The sequence below is a fragment of the Monodon monoceros genome, unplaced genomic scaffold (genome assembly GCF_005190385.1).
Source record: "Monodon monoceros isolate NGI ecotype Baffin Bay Population unplaced genomic scaffold, NGI_Narwhal_1 Super_Scaffold_3, whole genome shotgun sequence".
Taxonomy (NCBI): domain Eukaryota; kingdom Metazoa; phylum Chordata; class Mammalia; order Artiodactyla; family Monodontidae; genus Monodon; species Monodon monoceros.
The window spans coordinates 97,972,063-97,990,193 of record NW_021703780.1 but is presented as its reverse complement, the minus strand read 5'-3'; the positions used below and the strand labels follow the sequence as shown (position 1 = coordinate 97,990,193).

The 18,131-nt window shown below is 42.6% G+C and overlaps 2 protein-coding genes across 10 annotated transcripts in view; one reads left to right on the top strand and one right to left on the bottom strand.

Moving 5' to 3' along the window:
- Positions 1-8,044, bottom strand: part of IFT122 (intraflagellar transport 122) — a 69,622-nt gene extending 61,578 nt beyond the window's left edge. For 5 of the 6 annotated variants that reach the window (XM_029242387.1, XM_029242379.1, XM_029242380.1 and 2 more), the window contains exons 1-3: positions 7,877-8,044; positions 1,479-1,545; positions 68-152 (exon numbers count right to left, since the gene is read on the bottom strand). In XM_029242387.1, coding sequence (XP_029098220.1) covers positions 68-152; positions 1,479-1,545; positions 7,877-7,917 — 193 coding nt within the window. In that variant the 5' untranslated portion in view covers positions 7,918-8,044. The remainder of the gene's footprint in view (positions 1-67; positions 153-1,478; positions 1,546-7,876) is intronic. The other variant, XM_029242382.1, reaches the window with a different exon arrangement.
- A 234-nt stretch (positions 8,045-8,278) lies between these two features.
- On the top strand, positions 8,279-16,947 carry MBD4 (methyl-CpG binding domain 4, DNA glycosylase). Of its 4 annotated transcripts, none has more exons than XR_003796850.1 (8): positions 8,279-8,486; positions 9,796-10,026; positions 10,440-11,293; positions 13,852-13,926; positions 14,004-14,138; positions 14,741-14,890; positions 15,322-15,476; positions 16,379-16,947. XR_003796850.1 is itself a non-coding variant. In XM_029244356.1 (8 exons), exons 1-8 carry the CDS (start codon positions 8,398-8,400, stop codon positions 16,454-16,456), a joined length of 1,713 nt encoding a protein of 570 aa, XP_029100189.1. In that variant the 5' UTR covers positions 8,279-8,397; the 3' UTR covers positions 16,457-16,947. The 4 variants fall into 4 exon arrangements, 3 of the variants coding, with proteins under 3 accessions (XP_029100189.1, XP_029100188.1, XP_029100191.1); XM_029244356.1 differs by having other exon boundaries at positions 13,855-13,926; positions 15,373-15,476; XM_029244355.1 differs by having other exon boundaries at positions 15,373-15,476.
- Positions 16,948-18,131: the final 1,184 nt, after the last annotated feature.

Sequence of the window (18,131 nt, the reverse complement as noted above, 5' to 3'; positions counted from 1 at the left end):
CGCAGCCAAGGAGAGAAATGAGCGGCTGTGAGGCCATTACAGACATAAATCCAGAGCAGCCTCTTACCATCCTTCGCATATGCCACACAGTACACAGTATCTTTGTGTCCCTTTAGGGGCTGAAGTAAGGTGCCATCAGATGTGTCGTAAACCTGGCAAAAAAGAGACAAAAGTACAGATTACCCGCGTGGCATCCAGTAGTCAGAATCCCTGCAGGGTGCTGCTGCTATTTTTGTTGTCAAAACAACACATTTGTCAATATTCTAAATTTGCACCAAGTAAAAACTGAACCAAGAAACCAGAAAGAATGTGACTTAAAGTTGGGAAACCCAAGAAGGAGAGGCTCTGATTCTGCCCATTACATGGCCGGACATGTGCCATTAATGCTCGAGAAACAAAACTTCGCTCCGTGAAACTTCTCTACACAGTTCACTCCCCTTGCATGTATTTGGATATATGACCAAACAAGCTAGGCCCTCCCTAATAGAGCCAGCACAAAGAGCCCAGCTAGAGCATGATTAAATGCCAGTGTAGCCCTGCCCTACTACCAACATCACAGAGAGATGTTTCATACTTGCTACCAAGAGTTGGAAGTCACAGACCTGAACTCTGGGTTTGCAAATTGTAGGGAGTGTTTTAAAACCCATCTGTAACGTGCATTTACGATTTTATAGCTGTGTAACATGTATAAATATGTGGAGATTTTAAAAACACACCATCTGAGAAATAAAAGCAAAACCCTCCAGAAATGGTCAGTGTTGGAGAAGATAACCTATGGGAAAAACCTAAAAGGATTTGGATTGTTTACCCTGGACAGAAGAAGTCTGCAGAACAATTTACCCGCGGCTTTCAGATTATGTAGTTACCATGCACAGAATGGAGATCAGGCCGTCTGCATATCTCGAGACAACAGAGCAAGAGGAAGCGGACTTACGCAGGAGGAAGGGGAGATCATGCAAAGGGTTTTAGGTCAAACATAAAGAGTTCTCTGAAAATTACTTTTATACACTGGGACAGGTTCCAGAGACAGCTTACGTTCTTTGAAAATATGAAAAATAGGACAGCATCCATATGGAATTGTTTAGGAAGGCCAGTGCCTAAAAGCTGGGGTCAGGCTATCTGGCTTCTCACAGAGGGAGCCCCTTCAGGCCTGTTGTTTGAATTTTTCAGGGGGACAAAATATGAACTGACAAAGGCTCACTTTCAAAGGCATTTAAATTATTCTGAACTCTTTCGTTGGTGTCTCAAAGTAAAAAGGGAAAGATTAATGACTCCAAAGGAGGTATTGTTCACAGGTTCCTATCTGATAGACAGTTTACCTACCTGTTTTAAGTAGCCCATTTCCTTCCCTATTAAAAAACAATGACTGGTTTTTCCACCTTGCCTTTTTTATCTTAAAAACAGGGTCAAATTTCAGAGCACTTACAAGAGGCAGAGGAAAAAAAGCACTTAAAAAGGAAACTCAGACAAAATCCTACCAGTAATCTGTTTCCTGCAGCCAAAATCAGTTGGGTTCCGTCGGGCTTAAATGCAAGGTCATATACACTAAACGGGAGACAAGACAAGACAAAAGGACAATTAGGAACCAAAATGATGAGGTCTGCTAATAGCCAGGAAAGCAAACTTTATTTCCATTACGAAGCACTGATTGTGTCTGAGGGAGAAAAATAATAGCTAAGAATTGCATTTGGTTGCAAATTCCATTCAACTACCACACCTTCGATCACAATTCACTTGGCAGTTAGCTGTTGTGTCCCAATTTCCACCTGTCCAGAAGCCAGACGACAGACATGATTCGAAGAGTAAACAGTGGAGGGCACTACCTCATCTAATAATACCATGAAGGCTACACAAACTGAGAGAACGTGTGAGGGCTAGCAAATCCACAGGTCTCTGAAAAAGTTGGTCATTTATTAAAATATCATTACTGGACTTCCCTGGTGGTCTAGTGGTTAAGACTCCACGCTTCCAATGCAGGGGGCACGGGTTCGATCCCTGGGTGGGGAAGCTCCACATGCCGCGAGGCACAGGCAAAAAAAAAAAAAACATTACTCTTTCCAATTAATCAGATACTTACCAAGTGCCTCTTAGGTGCTAGGAGCTAAGAGGTACAAGATGAGTAAATCACAGACCCTCCCTGCCCTCAAGGAAATTACCATCCTGAGGAAAGGTGATGGATGCTCAGACACCCACAAAGAATCACGTCATCAATTGTAAAGCACACGTTTTTTTCACATTTGAACATTTCTAATTTTGGGATGTGTCTTATAATTGATGATGTGTCAGTTTAACTGGCAGCATTTTTTGCTTTCTTAGTTGTATGTAAAATAATGATATTTTACAATCAGTGACCTCTTAGACTGGATGAAATATAGAATAATACTGTGATAGAGGCTTTAGGAGACACATTAAAGCATATATTGTAGGATTCCAAGGAGTGGACACAGTGTTCTGATTTGGAGAGGATCAGATAAAGCTTCATGAAGAAAACAATATGTGAAAAAGGTAGGGCTTCTGAGACATGCAGGAGGAGACTGGGTAGGCGCAGCATTTCAGGCACAGAAAACAGAACAAGCAAAGACAAGACAGTGGGAAGAGCAAATATCCAAATAACCTAATTTGACTGAAACATTTGGCTATGTGCAAGGCAACAGGGAGCGATAAGGCTGGAAAAAACAGGCTGGAGCCGTATTACAAAGATTCTCAAATGCCCCCAGGCAGAGGGTTTCATTAGTTCAGGTGACCCTAGTAAGAATGTGTCAGACAGCACTGCCAAGATGGCCTATTGTAAAAGTTGAGCATGGGATAAATTAACCTGGCACCTGTGAGTGATCGAAAAATATACACCCTAGAGTATTCCCTGGCGGTCCAGGGGTTAAGACTCCACAATTTCATTGCCGAAGGCGCGGGCTTGATCCCTGGTCAGGGAAATAAGATCCCAAAAGTCGTGCGCGCACGCGGTGCGGCCAAAAAAAAACCCACACCCTGGTAACTACTTGGGGCATTTACCACAGACACCCAATGCTGAGCTCTTCAAATGCATTATTTTATTCTGTCCTCACAAGCATTCTATGAGGTAAGAATTACTACTCAATTTTATGGTTGAGGACACCACAGTTCAGAGAGGTCAAGTATCTTGCCCAACATCACACAGCAAGTGAAAGGGCCAGAATTTTAACTCAGGTCTGACTTTACAGTCTGTGCTATATGGCCTTCCACTCTCCTGAATCACTGTCAAGTATAACAAATCTATGCCACCCTCAATACTTTAACAACAGTGACTAACATTTATTAAGCACATTTATTTACGTGTGCAAAGTACAGTTTAAATGCTTTACATGTATTAACTCACTTAATTTTCACAACAACCTTATATCTGTTTTGCAGATGAGAAAACTAAGGCACAGAGAAGTTAACTAACTTGCCTGAAAATAAACTGCTACTGGGTAGAGGTGGAGCCAGAATTCAAGCGCAAGCAGTCTGACTCTGCAGCCCAAGCTCTAACCACTACGCTTGTGGCCTCCATTATAATTATTGTTTGCATATGCCATAGTTGACAAAATAATTAGCAAGAGTCTCCATGTTTCATCAGCAGGAAAAAAAAAAGTGTTATCATCTACTCAAGGCATCACACATAGAATTCAGAGTTCTTATACAGGCTCCATTGACCTCAGAAGCTTCCTTTAATAAAAATAATTCTTCACATATATTCAAGAGTTAAGAGTTGTTGAAGAGGGTAAATTTACATGATCTCATTTGACCTTACGCTAACATAATGCCTCAGACAGGCCAGGCATTACTGGCCCATTTTTACTGATGAGGAAGCTGAAGTACACAGGCGAGTCATCTGTCTGCTGTCATACAGCTGGCTGATGGAGAAGCTGGAACACAGCGATTGCTACCCCTCTCCAGTTGGGCATCCCTCGTGATAGAAGCAAACACAAACCCTGAGTCCTTCAGCTTCCTTGCTGTTATGTGGTAACAGACCTGAGCCTTCCCGTCTCTCAGGCTTTCTTTCTCAGAACCTAGGGGACGACGTACTGGGTGCGTTTCACACTCTGCGGAGAAGCAGGGCGGGAGAGGGGAAAGCGGGGGGAGCTGGGGCCAGAAGGGCTGACCTCCGGCCTGAGCTGTGGTCCTCACCTACACAGCAAGGCTAGGGAGCTGCCCTCCCGCCTCGCAGGGTACACAAGCACCACCTCCTGTGGGGAGCTGGTGAGGCACGAGGTTTGGGAGGGGTCTGCACCTCTCTTCCACAGTCATCTTGGTCGTGTGGCTCCCTTCCTGCCTTGTACATATCTGAGCCCATCAAAGTGGTTCCCGTGTTGCTTCTTCTTCACTAGGATCATTTTGGGCTGAATTATTAGCAAATCATTTCTGAGCATCTCACTTGAGCCAAGTCTTTAGCTACCTTCCTTTCAGATGTGAAAATTCATTTTCTCTGCATTTCTTGAAGTTTGCTTTTCTAAAGTATAACATACATGTCTGATTTACCCCAATCCAAATTCTTATTGTACTTAGAATCTGTACAGTTCAACTTAAGAGTTATATAATCTTCTGTATTTACACTGTTTCAGATACTATCTTATCCCCTTAATTACAGTCATATGCAATTTCAGGGTAATGACCCTATTTTAGACATTTGTGGACCCACAGTACATGGCATTGTCCTAGACACAAAATGAGTATAACTGACAAACTGGCAAGATTTTTATCTTGAACCCCTTGGGCTTTAATTACATCATAAGACCACAGAAACTTTCCCAAACTATTGGGAAAGACCCTAGACCCTGTCATATAGCCCAACTCCCCTACCAGGGCAGGAACTCCCTATTGATGGATCCAGCCTCTGCTTGAACACTTCCAGAGCTGGGGAGCTTACCCGTCTGCAGACAGTACGGTAGGATGGCTCTCTCTCCCCACCTGCCCCCTTTTAAGAAAAATGGACATTGTCAGATTCCATTGCAGAGAGGCAGAGGGTGGGTCCTGCAAACTGTCCTCTGCCAACCCTGGGCCCACCCCACTGTCAACTGAAGTCTCAAAGTGCCTCTCCAAATCCTGCACAACCTGATCCAGCCCCCACTTACTTGATTTGAATCTTAAGCAAATTGTTACCTCATTAAGTCTCAGTTTCTTCATCTATAAATGGGGTAACAATTCCAACCTCAAAGGCTGCTGTGGAGATTAAACAAGATAAGGCATGTAAACAGTCTGGCCCACAGCTGCTGTGGATGAGGGGCAGAGCAGATGGCAGCCTGCCTGGAATAAGGCATCATGGTTGAGAAGAATCTAGAGCACTGCTTTGAAGGGAGAAAAGAAGGAGCTCAGAGAAGAATAAGAGAACATTTGGGAAGGGCCTTTGGACAGGAAAATGGAGTTTACAGCTGAACTGAAAAGCATAAATTTAAATCTTAGCAAAAGGGGGCAGGGTGGGCCAGGGGAAGGACCACCTAATTAAGTGCACAATCTGACATGGAAGGTAATGGGGAGTCACTCTGGGTTGATGAGAGGTGGAGTAACGCATCACACAGCAACAGGACTCAAAAAAGAGAATTCCTGCTGCCACACGAAGGTTGACGGAAGCAAAAGAGCAGACCAGCAGGCGGAGCTGTTTCAGTGTGGAGGAAGAATCTTTGACATCTGGGAATCTGGAGTTCTACTACTTATTTTTATAGTTTTTTGTTTTGTCTCATTCTGGGCTATCAGCTTGCATATGTAGCTGCCATCAGTATTGCTGGTCTCTAGAACCCCTAATGCCCCTACACTAGAATAGCTGTAATGGGCCAAAACCCAAATAACCAATCTTCATTCATCATTCATTCACTCACCTCTTCATTCATTCATGAATACCTCTATCCATGAAATAATCACAACAACGACTGTCTAGGCTCTAGAATAAGCCTTGGAAATGAGTAAGACATAGCCATTGCTTTTAAGGGGTTTATAGACTTCTGGGATCAACAGTTTCCCATAAACTCTTGCACTAAGCAGACTCTAAGTACCACAAAAGAAGAATGAACAAAATCCTATGCCAGGGGGTGAAAACTGGGAGCCAATCAGGCTATATTTGGCCAGCAAACGTTTTGTTTGGCCCATATGGTATTTTATTTTGTATATATATATATATTTTACAGATTAGGTGCCAACATTTAAAAATTAGGACATTTCACATAAAAACTCAGATCCCTGGTTTCTGGTGAAAACAGGAAGCTCTGAGCCACGCTGGGCCAAATTCCTGCAGGGTGGTAACTAGCAGAAGCAGAGCAGCTGCTGTCCCTTTCAGTCAGAGCATGCGCTCTCCAGTTTGCCACAGTCTTGCCACTTCTCAGTATCTGACAGCAAAATCAAATGCTCAGCTGCTAGCTATCGGTAGCTTATGCTATGAATACTTTTATAACAGTTAAGAGAAAAGTAAAAAAAAAATTTTTTTTTTTACTCAAATCTCTATTAAAAGTAGAAGTGAAAGATACAGTTGTAGGGCTATACATTTCAAGAAAAGTGCAGTATAGAAAAGAAGAATACTCCTAGGGAAAACAAACAATTCCTTGTGTTCAAGATGCAAATAAACATCTTGCATTTACGTTGCCTGCCTGATTCCTGCAGGCATTTGAGTCTGCAGCCTCTGTAACACCAGGAATAATTAATGCAGTGGCTAAGAGGATTGGCTCTGGAGTGAGGAAGAAAGCTGGCTCCACCACTTACTCACTGTGTGACCCTGGCAAATTATTTACCCACTCTGTGCTTCAGTCGCCTCATATGTAAAACAGAAATAAGTATAGTACCTATGTCAGGTACTGTTGTGAGGTGACAATGAGATAAAAGATATGAAGTTCTTAGCCAGTGCCTGGTACAAAGTAAGCATTAGCTATTACTGGTGCAGAGTACAAAGAGAGCGACCATCTCCAAAGAGAGGCTTAAGGACGTTTAGGATTTCACTGTGAGGAGATGAAGGCCTCACACAGAGAGGCCAAAAAAAAGACAGAGAGGGAATGTCTCTGTTCCAGTAGCCAAAGCAGAGGCTTCACAATGAAGCTGAAAAGATCATGTAGGAAGTTTTGAAAGTCAGGCTGAGGAGAACTGCCCAATAAGTCAGTATGCCCCCAAATGTGTTGTTATATGATGGATTTGGGGGATAAAAATGGAATAGGACATTAAACAACGGTGAATCATAAAGTGAGAAAGTCATTCTCTTTCGATACTCTTTCAAACCTTCTAACAAAACATAGGAGAAAGTCTTGCTTTGATGCTATTCAACTCAAGCACCTCTCCAACCACACTTGCTAAATCTCTAGCTCTAGAGACACTACACCTGAGGCTCAGAGGTTCCCTAGCAACAGTATCTAGCTACAACTTGTTAACGCCGTTTTGTTTCTCCCTGCTTTTAAGTTCTACAGTTATTTTACATTTACAGCAATTGCTACTGGTTTTCATACACGGTGTAATAAGTTTCCCTGTAGAATGTAAAAGCATGTTTAAAGGAAAATAAGTGGGACAATTTAGAGAAAAGGTTAAGTAAACAAGAGTATAGGTAATACGCGGAAGTGGCATAAGTTGTGAAGATGGAAAACACTGATGAGCCCAGGATGGATTTTGAGTAAAGGAACGACAAGATTAGACTGTGATTACGTGTAAAGCCGCCTCCACAGGCCACTACCTCACGCGTGGTACACCCCCTTGTTCCCTCTCCAGGCCTCAGTTTCTCCACCCGCAAAGCGGTTGGAAGGCGACCCTGCAGTCGCCCAGAGCCGGGACTCAGCGCCCTCAGCCCAGCCCGCAGGCCCGTTACCCTTGGCAACCACCAGGGTTCACGCCATAGCGCCCGCCATCCCCGCTGAGGCTCAGCCTCCCGCTCCTCCCGGACTGCCCCGCTCCTCACCACTGCTCGGCTTTATCTCTCCACGTCAACACGGCCCTCATAGCGGTTTCCCTCACGCCTCGGGCCCCTCCTCCCTGCCTCAGCAACAGGCCTAACTACTCGAGCCGCTTTGTCTCCCTGCGCTACCCCGGCAACGCACATGCGCAGTGAGCTACGCGCGAGGCAGAGAGCTCCGAGTGCGCATGTCTACAAGGGAGGGCTAGAAAGAAGGAACGGGAGGCTGGCTAGAAGGCCTCCTCATATCTAGAACGCGCGCGATTGGTCGGAATGGGTAGGGGGCGGTGCGTCTTCCTCGACAAAGGACTTGATTGGCTGAGCCGTGGAAATGGCGGCTGTGGTCGAGGGGGGCGGCCGGAAAGCGGCTGAGCAGTCGCACAGACTTTCACTGCCTTCATCTTTTGGTTTCATCCTAGAGCTCCGAGCTAAAGAAGTGTTCGCCTCTTACTCCGCTCCACACCCAGAGCGACGCACCCTCTCGGCCTATTACTGCAGCTGGAGCCCGCTTGAGGGACACGTCTGGGATGGAGAGTCCGAGCCTGGGGGACTGCGGAGCTGCCCCCTCGGTCATCGCCAACCAGCGCCTAGTCCCCGACCGGCCGTGTGACCTCCGGCAAGTTATTGTCCCCTTCGGGCCTCAGTTTCACCACCTGTAAAATGGGAGCGGGGGAGTAGAAGGTGGGTGGGCCTTTCTTACCTAGGGTGGATGGACACTTGGAGGCCGGCAGGGTTAGTTCCTGCGAACAAGGGCTGGAGTACTGAGTACTTTTGTATGTGCGGTGTGGGGCTAAGATGATTTACCTACTTTTTTTTCCCCAAAAAAACATGTGATTCTCAGAACTACCGTGAAAGAGGTATTACCTCCTTTTTACAGATGGAGAAAGAGACTTTGACAGGTTAAGTAACTTGCTCTTGGACCCCATAGGTAGTAAATGGCAGAGCTGGGATTTGAACCCAGTCTGTTGATTTTAAAGTTCGTGCTGTTTTCACCAGGATTCAGTTTCCTTATCGCCAAAATTGTGAACGGTATAATTTCTTAAGATCCACCCAGATCCCCCAAATTATTTAACCCCATATTGCATCAGAAGACTTTGATTCTAATTCTAGGTAGTCACTGGCTCATGCTTTGTTTCCCTATTTGTAGAAAAGAAGTTGGTTAGACATCTCTAGAGACTCATCCAACTTTGAAAATGTAAATATGATTAAGTGATTAGGATACACTCTACTGAAGTTTTTCAACAATAGTAGAGGGGGAGAAGTATTAGACCAAGATTTAGTAGACCTAGGTCCTGGAATCAGTTCTGCAAATAACTTAATCTTCCTGTCACTCAATTTTATCAATAAAATGAGAGTAATCCTTATCCTACCTACCTCAGAAGGTTATTGGATCAAGAATGAAAGAGAGTTTGAAAATTCTTTATCAAGTGTTCTTTACCTTTTAGAGGATTACAACCTCTGATGAAAGTAATAGACACTGTCCCCCCACCGCCCCCAAAATGCACATATATATAAAAATTTTACCTCACTTATTTCGGGGGGAGGACGGTGTCTCACTGACTCATTTAAGCTGTTCTGTTGATCCCCAGGTTAAGAGCTCAGCTATTGGTTCATGTTTTAAAACTTATGCCAAGTGTCACCAGAAATCTCTATAACAGAGCTATTCAATGATTAACAACAACAAAAAAATTTTCTAGCAAGTAGCTTGAGCTTTTCATTGTGCAGAGATTTCCAACTCTTTTTAACCACGTTGGAGGACAGGAAGATATTGGAGAGGAGGAAGATACTCATAGCATGACTGAGCCATACTGATTTTAATCTCTCCCATAGTCCAAATAGTCCATGTGGTTCCTTCTCTGTTATTTAATAAGCAGAGTCTAATTAATTTTAAATGAGCTAATCACTTGGAGTTTGTTTTCTTTCAGGGAGGACGGTGTTGCTTTGGGATCAGAAAGAGTGGGAGAAGATGAGAAACAAATGGTGATAAAAAGCAACAGTGAGTGTAATCCCTCGCTACAAGAACCCATTGCTTCTGCTCAATTTGGTGGTAGCGCAGTGACAGAGTGCCATAAGTCTGTACCATGTGGATGGGAAAGAGTTGTGAAGCAAAGGTTATCTGGGAAAACAGCAGGAAGATACGACGTATATTTCATCAGGTGAGCATGCAAGATGGTAAAGATAGTACAGCCAAATAATTTTGTCTAGACAGGTGGTAGGAAAGCATACAGGAGTTTTGGCTTTTTTCTGTTTTTACCATAAAACCATTACAGATTCTGTTCCTTCACTGTCACTGGTTACTTACATCAGGTGATTTGGGGACAAATACTTACATTTTCTCCTACTGTGAATGGCTACTGGTAAGGTTGCACTTAAGCTATATTTGTAAAATTATGTTCTGTTGTCATAGAGGAAACTATTTTAAAGTATCACTTGATCACTTTATTTTAAATGACAAATGCCCGTGGCAAAGTTTGGAAATTATTAATAAAAAATCCGAAATGTGGTCCAGGTTTTTTTTAAAGTCACTTTTATTAACTAGCAATAAGTTTTCTTTAATATCATTTTCTAGCCCACAGGGACTGAAGTTCCGATCCAAAAGTTCACTTGCTAATTATCTTCACAAAAGTGGAGAGACTTCTCTTAAGCCAGAAGATTTTGATTTTACTATACTTCATAAAAGGAGCATCAAGTCAGGATGTAAAGACCAAAGCACGGCAGCTCTGCCATCCCAGCTGCAAAACGAAAGTAGCAATTCAAACCGGAGCCTCAGGACACGAAGCAGGTGGAAAAAAGATGTGGTTTCTTTGCCAGGTGCTAGTTTGGAATTGCAAGACAGCAGAGGACTCTCTAACTTTACTTCCATTCGTTGGCTTTTGAAAGAAGATGATGGTGTTAATGATGCTGACTCCAGAAAGGTTAGAAAGTCCAAAAGAAAGGTGACTGTTTTGAAAGGGATTCAAATTGAGAAAACTAAAACAGGGTGCCGGAGGAGTCTTCCAGATCCTGTTCAAAGTAGTGGAAAAAGAGCATCTGTGTGTAATAAGGCAGCAGATGCTGAAAGTGAACCTCTTGCACAAGAAAGTCGGCTTGAGAGAACTTGCTGCGTCTCTGATGCCAGAGCGAGTGACAAGACCCCCACTGTGACCAGTGAAGAGGAGAGGCTTGGTAAAGAAAAATCATTGTGTTCAGGATCAGATTTTGAACAGACCACTTCTGGCATCATAAACAAATTACGTTCAACCGAAGGAGCAGGACACAACAAGAAGTGTGAGGGTACCTTTTTAGAATCTGAGGAAATAAGAACCGAAGTAGAAGTTGGGGAAAGGAAGGAGCATTTGCATATTGACATTTCAAAAGGCGGCTCTGAAATGGACAACAGCTCACAAACGGAGAAAGACTCTACTTCTGCGAAAATATTCCAAGGTATTCAGTGCACTAAAGTGCTGTTAAACGTGATGAGGATTTTGCACTTCATGCCTGTACCCAGTTAGTATGTGGGAATAGAATGAAGAAGTAGGGCCAAATATCAGATACATTCTACCAGTTGGTCCTAGTGCCTTGGGTAACTGATATTTAAGCCCTTTTGTATGGCAAAGAATCAGCTGGCTACTGCCCCCAACAGAGGGCAATTGTGCCATTAACCATTGCCACCACCCTGGTACAACACCTGGGACTCTCCTCCACAGTGCTCTCCCTTCTTCCCTTTTTTCCAGCCAATAATCTTACAACTTTAGGGGAAATAAAAAGGTTTCACTTGTGAAGAGATTTGGGGAAGACTCCTTTTATACATAAACTGGTTGAGAATAGTCAGTATCTTCTCTTTGCACCCCTCCTGTTACTTATTACTGATGTGTGACTTCCAATTTAATTTTGTATATATCATAGTCATTTTTATCTTCTATTGTAATGCTTCTCGAAAATGCTTTAGAGCTCTAAGTAATTCAAAACTGTAATCACATAGTTCATCTATTATTTGTAATATGCTCTTAATACAGAGTTCAGAGCTTAGCACTTTTGCCTTTATAATACCTCAGTGAATAAGAGATAAAAGAAAGGAGACCTTTGAGCAACCCTATATTAGTTATTCATTATGCCATTATGGTATAATGAATAACTCCTTTAAAGAAAAATAGTAATTTTACTTAAAGTCCTATGGGGAGACAGCATGGACAGATTAGTAGAGCAGGTGGTTAGAGTTGGTTCCTGCTCTTGGTCCCACTCATGATTTTATTATGTCTTTGCTGTGCCTGGAATTTCTCTACCTTGAACAGAAGATGACCACGTACACCTAGGAACTGCATAAAAATTCTCCAATGTGTCCTTTAAAGACCTTGAGCTTCCTAAAGCCTTGAGGTTTATGTAGATTTATTGCTAGTAAAATGGGCAAATAAAATATGAGAAACATCCTTTTGTGACTAAAATGGAAGTATCCTAGCCATCCTATGCATAAAGAAGTCTAGTTCTCAACATAAGTACGTTTACTGTAGGTAATAGGTATCCAATGGAGTAGTAAAGACTTTCCAAGGGCCTTAGTTAGAAATTGCCACGTAAATTGAGCTTAGTCTCCTAGTAATAAAGGAGGCTAGTCAGTAATTATCTATAGGAACCCACAGAAGAAATTATCAAGTAGGTAGTAAGCAGTTTCCTTTGTTCTGACTCTTTTTTACTTTCCACTGGGCTTTGCCTATTCAAACTAGAATAGCAAAAAACACTAGACTGATTATCTGGAGACGTGGATACTTGTCCCAATCTATAGTCAATCCCACTATTGTTTTCAGATAGTTGCTTAATTTCTAAGCCTTAGAGTCTTCATCTGGAAAACACAGGTAATAACCCTCACCAGTCCTGTTTTTCACATCATGAATATTGTAAAATGAGAAGTGAAAAAGATGGCTTCACGCTAGACAAATGCAAGGTATTATTAACTGACATTCAAATTTAGAGGGTATGGCTATTGGGAGTATTAAATGTGATGATTTTAAAAACTTGAAAGCCTAATAATCGTGGTCAAAGAGTCTTTGTTAAATTAAACTTCCCAGTAGATAGTGGCTTTAGGTGTTCTAAGGTCCAAATCTTAGGCTTTCCTGCAGATTCTGTTTTATCTGTATCCTTTTTTTTTGTTTGTTTTTTGGTTTTTGGTGGGTTTTTTTTGCAGTACGCGGGCCTCTCACTGTTGTGGCCTCTCCCGTTGCGGCGGCCATGGCTCACGGGCCTAGCCGCTCTGCGGCATGTGGGATTTTCCCGGACCGGGTCACGAACCTGTGTCCCCTGCATCAGCAGGCGGACTCTCAACTGCTGCGCCACCAGGGAAGCCCTGTTTTTTGTTTTTTTTTAGTAAAAGTATTCACTGCAGAATATTTGGAAAATATGGAAAATTAAAAGAAAAGAAAAACTAGCAACAACCATTATACCATTATGCCATTTTGGTTTATTCTAATCTCTATCACATTTTTTCTTTTTTTGTTAAATTGGGATCATATGTTGAATATTGCTTTTTTCACTTAAAAATTTATGACATGGGAAAAATTCATGATGTAGTCTCAAAATATTTTAATAGCCACATTGTACAAATGTCATAATTTAAAATATTCTATATTATTTCCAATTTTTCAATGTAGTGAACTCTGAACAAAAATCATAGGGAACTAGTATAACAGTGGTTAAAGGCATGGACTCAGGAACCAGACTGCCTGGATTAGAATTTCAGCTCTTGACACTTACTAGCTGTGGGACCTTGGGCAAGTTACCTAGCATCTCTGTACCTCAATTTCCTTATTTGTAAAGTGGAGACAAAGTAGTACCTACCTTGCTCGTAGGTCATTAGTAGGATTAAACTGGTTAATTTTTGTGAAGTGCTTAGAATAGTGCTAAACTGAACGTTTTATAGTAGTGGTGTGTTGTTGTTATTTGCAGCCCTGAATATTTATTTAGGCTAAACCATAGATTCTGTAAACAATGTTCATTCACTCTTTCCTTTTCAGAAGACGCCATCCCACAGACACAAATAGAAAAAAGGAAAACAAGCCTGTATTTTTCCAGCAAATATAACAAAGAAGGTATCCCTTTTCCAATCAGAAAACCAGACTTTATACCTATTTCAAGTGTTCCCCTCTAATACAGTGTGTTTGTTTAGTTCTTAGTCCCCCACGACGCAAGGCCTTTAAGAAGTGGACACCTCCTCGGTCACCTTTTAATCTTATCCAAGAAACACTTTTCCATGATCCGTGGAAGCTCCTCATTGCGACTATATTCCTCAACCGGACCTCAGGTTTGTGGATTCTTTTAATCTTTGTCTTAGTAGAGATAGTGTGATGAGGAGAATTGATCAGGAAACCTGGTCTCAAGTTTGATTTTGACCTCAGGTAAGGCCTTCTTCTTTCAGTCAGTCCTCAAACTCTTCACCTATGGACTAGATGACATCCAACAGCCTTTTTAGCATTAAAGAGCAGATTTTCATTTATGTTCTACTTCCAAATTACTTTTAGTCATCAATGAAAATCCGTTACTTAACCTTCCTCCTCTCTGTGTCATGTATAAAAGCATTTCTTTTTCATTGGATGCTTTCTTTAATGTCGCTGGCACCTTATGTTCTGTATGCTTTTACACTAGTTATATGATGATCTGATTATTTAAAAACCAATATCATACAAGGCCAGGTTTTGGCATAATTTGGACTGTTAACCAAATTGGTTGATGGTGTTGGGTTTTGACTCTGAGAGTGGTTGCTGATTTAGGTAATGTCTTCTCATCAGTGGTTTAAAAAGAAAGAGAAAAAACCTCTCTATATGAGATTTCTAGATAAATAAGTACGTGAGCCTAAAATCAGCCCATCAGGAGGCTTGCAGTCACGTAGTTACTTTTACTTCCCAGGCAAAATGGCAATCCCTGTGCTTTGGCAGTTTCTGGAGAAGTATCCTTCAGCTGAGGTAGCGAGAACTGCAAACTGGAAAGATGTTTCAGAACTTCTTAAACCTCTTGGTCTCTACGATCTTCGAGCAAAAACCATTATCAAGTTCTCAGGTACTTTCCCATATACCCAAAGGGAAAAACATAAATTGTGCCTATTTAAGAGAGCCACACCTTACACTTTAATGTCCTCAGTTGCGACATTAATAGAGGTCATTCAGCTCAAGCACTGAAGGCATTTGAACACAGTTCGTTTGCCCCAAAGTGCAGTCTCCCGCTGACCCAGGTGGTAAATCTTTGCCCAGCACCAGGTCAGGCCGTATGGGCAGGATTAGAGGAAGAAGTCAGTGAAGCAGAAAGTCCAGTTGCCCTCAGGGACATTACCCCTGTCTCGTTAGGTCAGCACAATACAATAACGGTTAGTCAGTGGCAGACAAGCAGGTCAGACGGGGGCGGTGGCTGCAGGAATTCGGAAGAAAGCAGCCACAAGTGAGGCTGTTAGGAGAGACTCTTTCCCGTCCCTTTCTGTTGTTCCTCCTTTCCAGGGAAGGTGTTTTCCTAGAGGCTGACCTGATATGTGGGTGTTGTATTCTCAGATGAATATCTGACAAAGCAGTGGAGGTATCCAATTGAGCTTCATGGGATTGGCAAATATGGCAACGACTCTTACCGAATTTTTTGTGTCAATGAGTGGAAGCAGGTAAGGCCCGTCTCCGGCACATCTTGTCTCTGAGGTAAAGTAAGTCCACCGTTATGGTTAGAACTATTTCTTGGACACACGTGCCATTACAGTCACAACCAGCTTTGTTCCAAGCTTGAGGGGCAGTGGTGGCTTGGGGTTATTGACAGCTGGAGAGGGTCCATAGATATCCCCAAGTCCACAAAGACTCCCTGGTCTCTGACTGACCTTCTAGCGCTGTTCCTGTCATTTCCATTCATGTACTGTCTCTAGGCCTAATGTGGTTTTCCTCCTGTCACAGTCTACTCGCCTTCAAAAGCACACCACTGAAGGGAAGCAGGCAGGTGCAGGATTGGAGGGCATGCTTGTTGGGTTTCTTCTAGTGGTCTCAGACTATTTTTGTGGTACATGGGTCCTACTTCGCCTGCCCATTCTATTGAGTATGCCCAGCCCACGGGCATCTGGGTGGCATCCTGGCAGACGATAAGCACTGCCACATAGCCTGTACACTGCCCTCTTAGTCTGTGACTTGCCCTAAAGCATTTAGCTGGGAGGTCTGGCCAAGCCCATCCCTGCTTCACCATTTATTGTGACCTGAGCAGTCCATTTAACTCTCAGGGTCTGTAAGCTCCTGGAAAATGGCATATTAATACTTGACTCATGTTATCACCACCCTCCACACTGAGTCCCAGTGAAGATCAGTACCAAATTGGAAAGTACTTTTTAAACTGTAAAGGATTGCTTTGATGTAAGCTATAATTTTAACCATTCATGAATCTCATTAGGGTAAAGGTTATCATTTTCAGGTATATTATCATAAGGTACTGTTCCCCCACCATATCTTTAAAAAGCCAATTTAAAAAATGTATTTCTGACTAACTTACATAAGGCCTCTGTCTCCTAATGTGTTGTATTTCTTCCAGGTACACCCTGAAGACCACAAGTTAAATAAATATCATGACTGGCTTTGGGAAAATCATGAAAAATTAAGTCTATCTTAAAACTCTTTGACGTTTTCAAGCTTGTTTTTATGCATTGCTTTGCACTTTGATTCTTAAAAGCTCCACTAAGCACAACCGCCTTTCCAGGTGTATAGATTCTAATCAGCCCAACTAGAAACCTAATGTGTGTCTTCTTAATGTGGGTACCACCGGAAGATCTTTGCTACTGAATGTGCTACGACATGTTCTGAGATTTTTTTAAAAAATAAATTGTTATTTGACAGCAATCCTGAAAATGTATATGACTTTTCCAATAATGAAATGTGATTTGAAGTTTAAAAAAACTTTCCTCAGTTATTAATAATATGAAGCAAATTTCTATCAGCCTTGCCTGAGGGAAGATTAGACCTCCTGTTGTCCTTCTATAGAAAATGATATCACACAATTGTTATATGAAGAAGCAAAGAGTTTTCAGCCACACATGTCAGAAAAGATATGATAGGGTAAATTAGGCAGTTAATTAATAAAGTATTTTTATTAAAAAACACTAACCTCCAAAGAAAAATAAGATTATTTTGTCATTCTGTGTCCTTGATGACTGTCTGCTGGCTTTTAGGAGTTGGAGATTTGACCGTTTGATAACCTAATGTGCATATCTGCCTGTAGTTCTGTTGCAGAGTGTTGGCTTCTGGCTCACGCATTTACCTTGATCCCTGTGTGGAAACTCGAGCATTTACCCATCTCCCATCTTCCAGCTGGAGGACAGGACCTTTTAAGTTTTATGCCTTTTTTTTTTTTTTTTTTTTTTTTTTGTGGTACGCGGGCCTCTCACTGTTGTGGCCTCTCCTGTTGCGGAGCACAGGCTCTGGACGCGTAGGCTCAGCGGCCATGGCTCACGGGCCCAGCCACTCCACGGCATGTGGGATCTTCCCGGACCAGGGCACGAACACGTGTCCCCTGCATCGGCAGGCAGACTCTCAACCACTGCGCCACCAGGGAAGCCCTTATGCCATTTTTAAAACAGGTATTATAATGGTATAGCTCAAATACTGAAACATTTACTTTAGAAGGAACTCACAAAACAAACAAAAATCTAAGTTATTAAATCTCGATTATCCATTGTCATTTTAAGGCATAATTTGGAAATTAATTTGATCGAATAAATGAAAAACAAATTGTTAGGGAAACTACCTCTGATATAGGGTAGAGTGTGAACAGAATCAGGATACAGTGTGCTGCAGAGCTAGTTGGTTGTTTCCACTATAGTGAGTGAGATTCATTTTTTAGAGAAGGATGGATTTTGACCATCCTTCAAAATCCAGGAACAGGAAAACTGGCCACACACACACACACTTCCAAGGCAAACATCACTTCATAACCTCCCATCACGTTTTTATTTAACAGATATCAGAGTAGCATTCACTAAGTGCAAAGCTCTGTGCCAGGGAGGGGCACAAAGATGAAAAGGCTCTGTAGAGACCCTCATGGGAGAGAGGAGGGACAAGCAATAATGAAAGGTAACAAAAGGGGTAAGGTGTGGGGACAGGGTGCCCAACACTGCAGCAAAGAGTCCAGAGGGGCCCCTGCAACCCTGGCCGTATCTGGGGTCAGAGGGTAGGGCAGGCAGCAAGCTTGGGGCCTCAGGTGTGGTGTGGCAGTGGGACCTGCTGTCCAGTCCTGGCCCAGCATCTCCATCAAGACTGTGGGCCTGGGGGTGCAGCAGGGGAGCTGCGCA

What these genes read in the sequence shown, in the direction of transcription:
- MBD4 (XM_029244355.1), top strand. Translation starts at nt 8,398, where the DNA reads ATGGAGAGTCCGAGCCTGGGGGACTGCGGAGCTGCCCCCTCGGTCATC. An exon ending in TACGACGTATATTTCATCAG is followed by an intron (nt 10,027 to 10,439) that starts GTGAGCATGCAA and finishes ATCATTTTCTAG; the next exon opens with CCCACAGGGACTGAAGTTCC. An exon ending in TTCTGCGAAAATATTCCAAG is followed by an intron (nt 11,294 to 13,851) that starts GTATTCAGTGCA and finishes TTTCCTTTTCAG; the next exon opens with AAGACGCCATCCCACAGACA.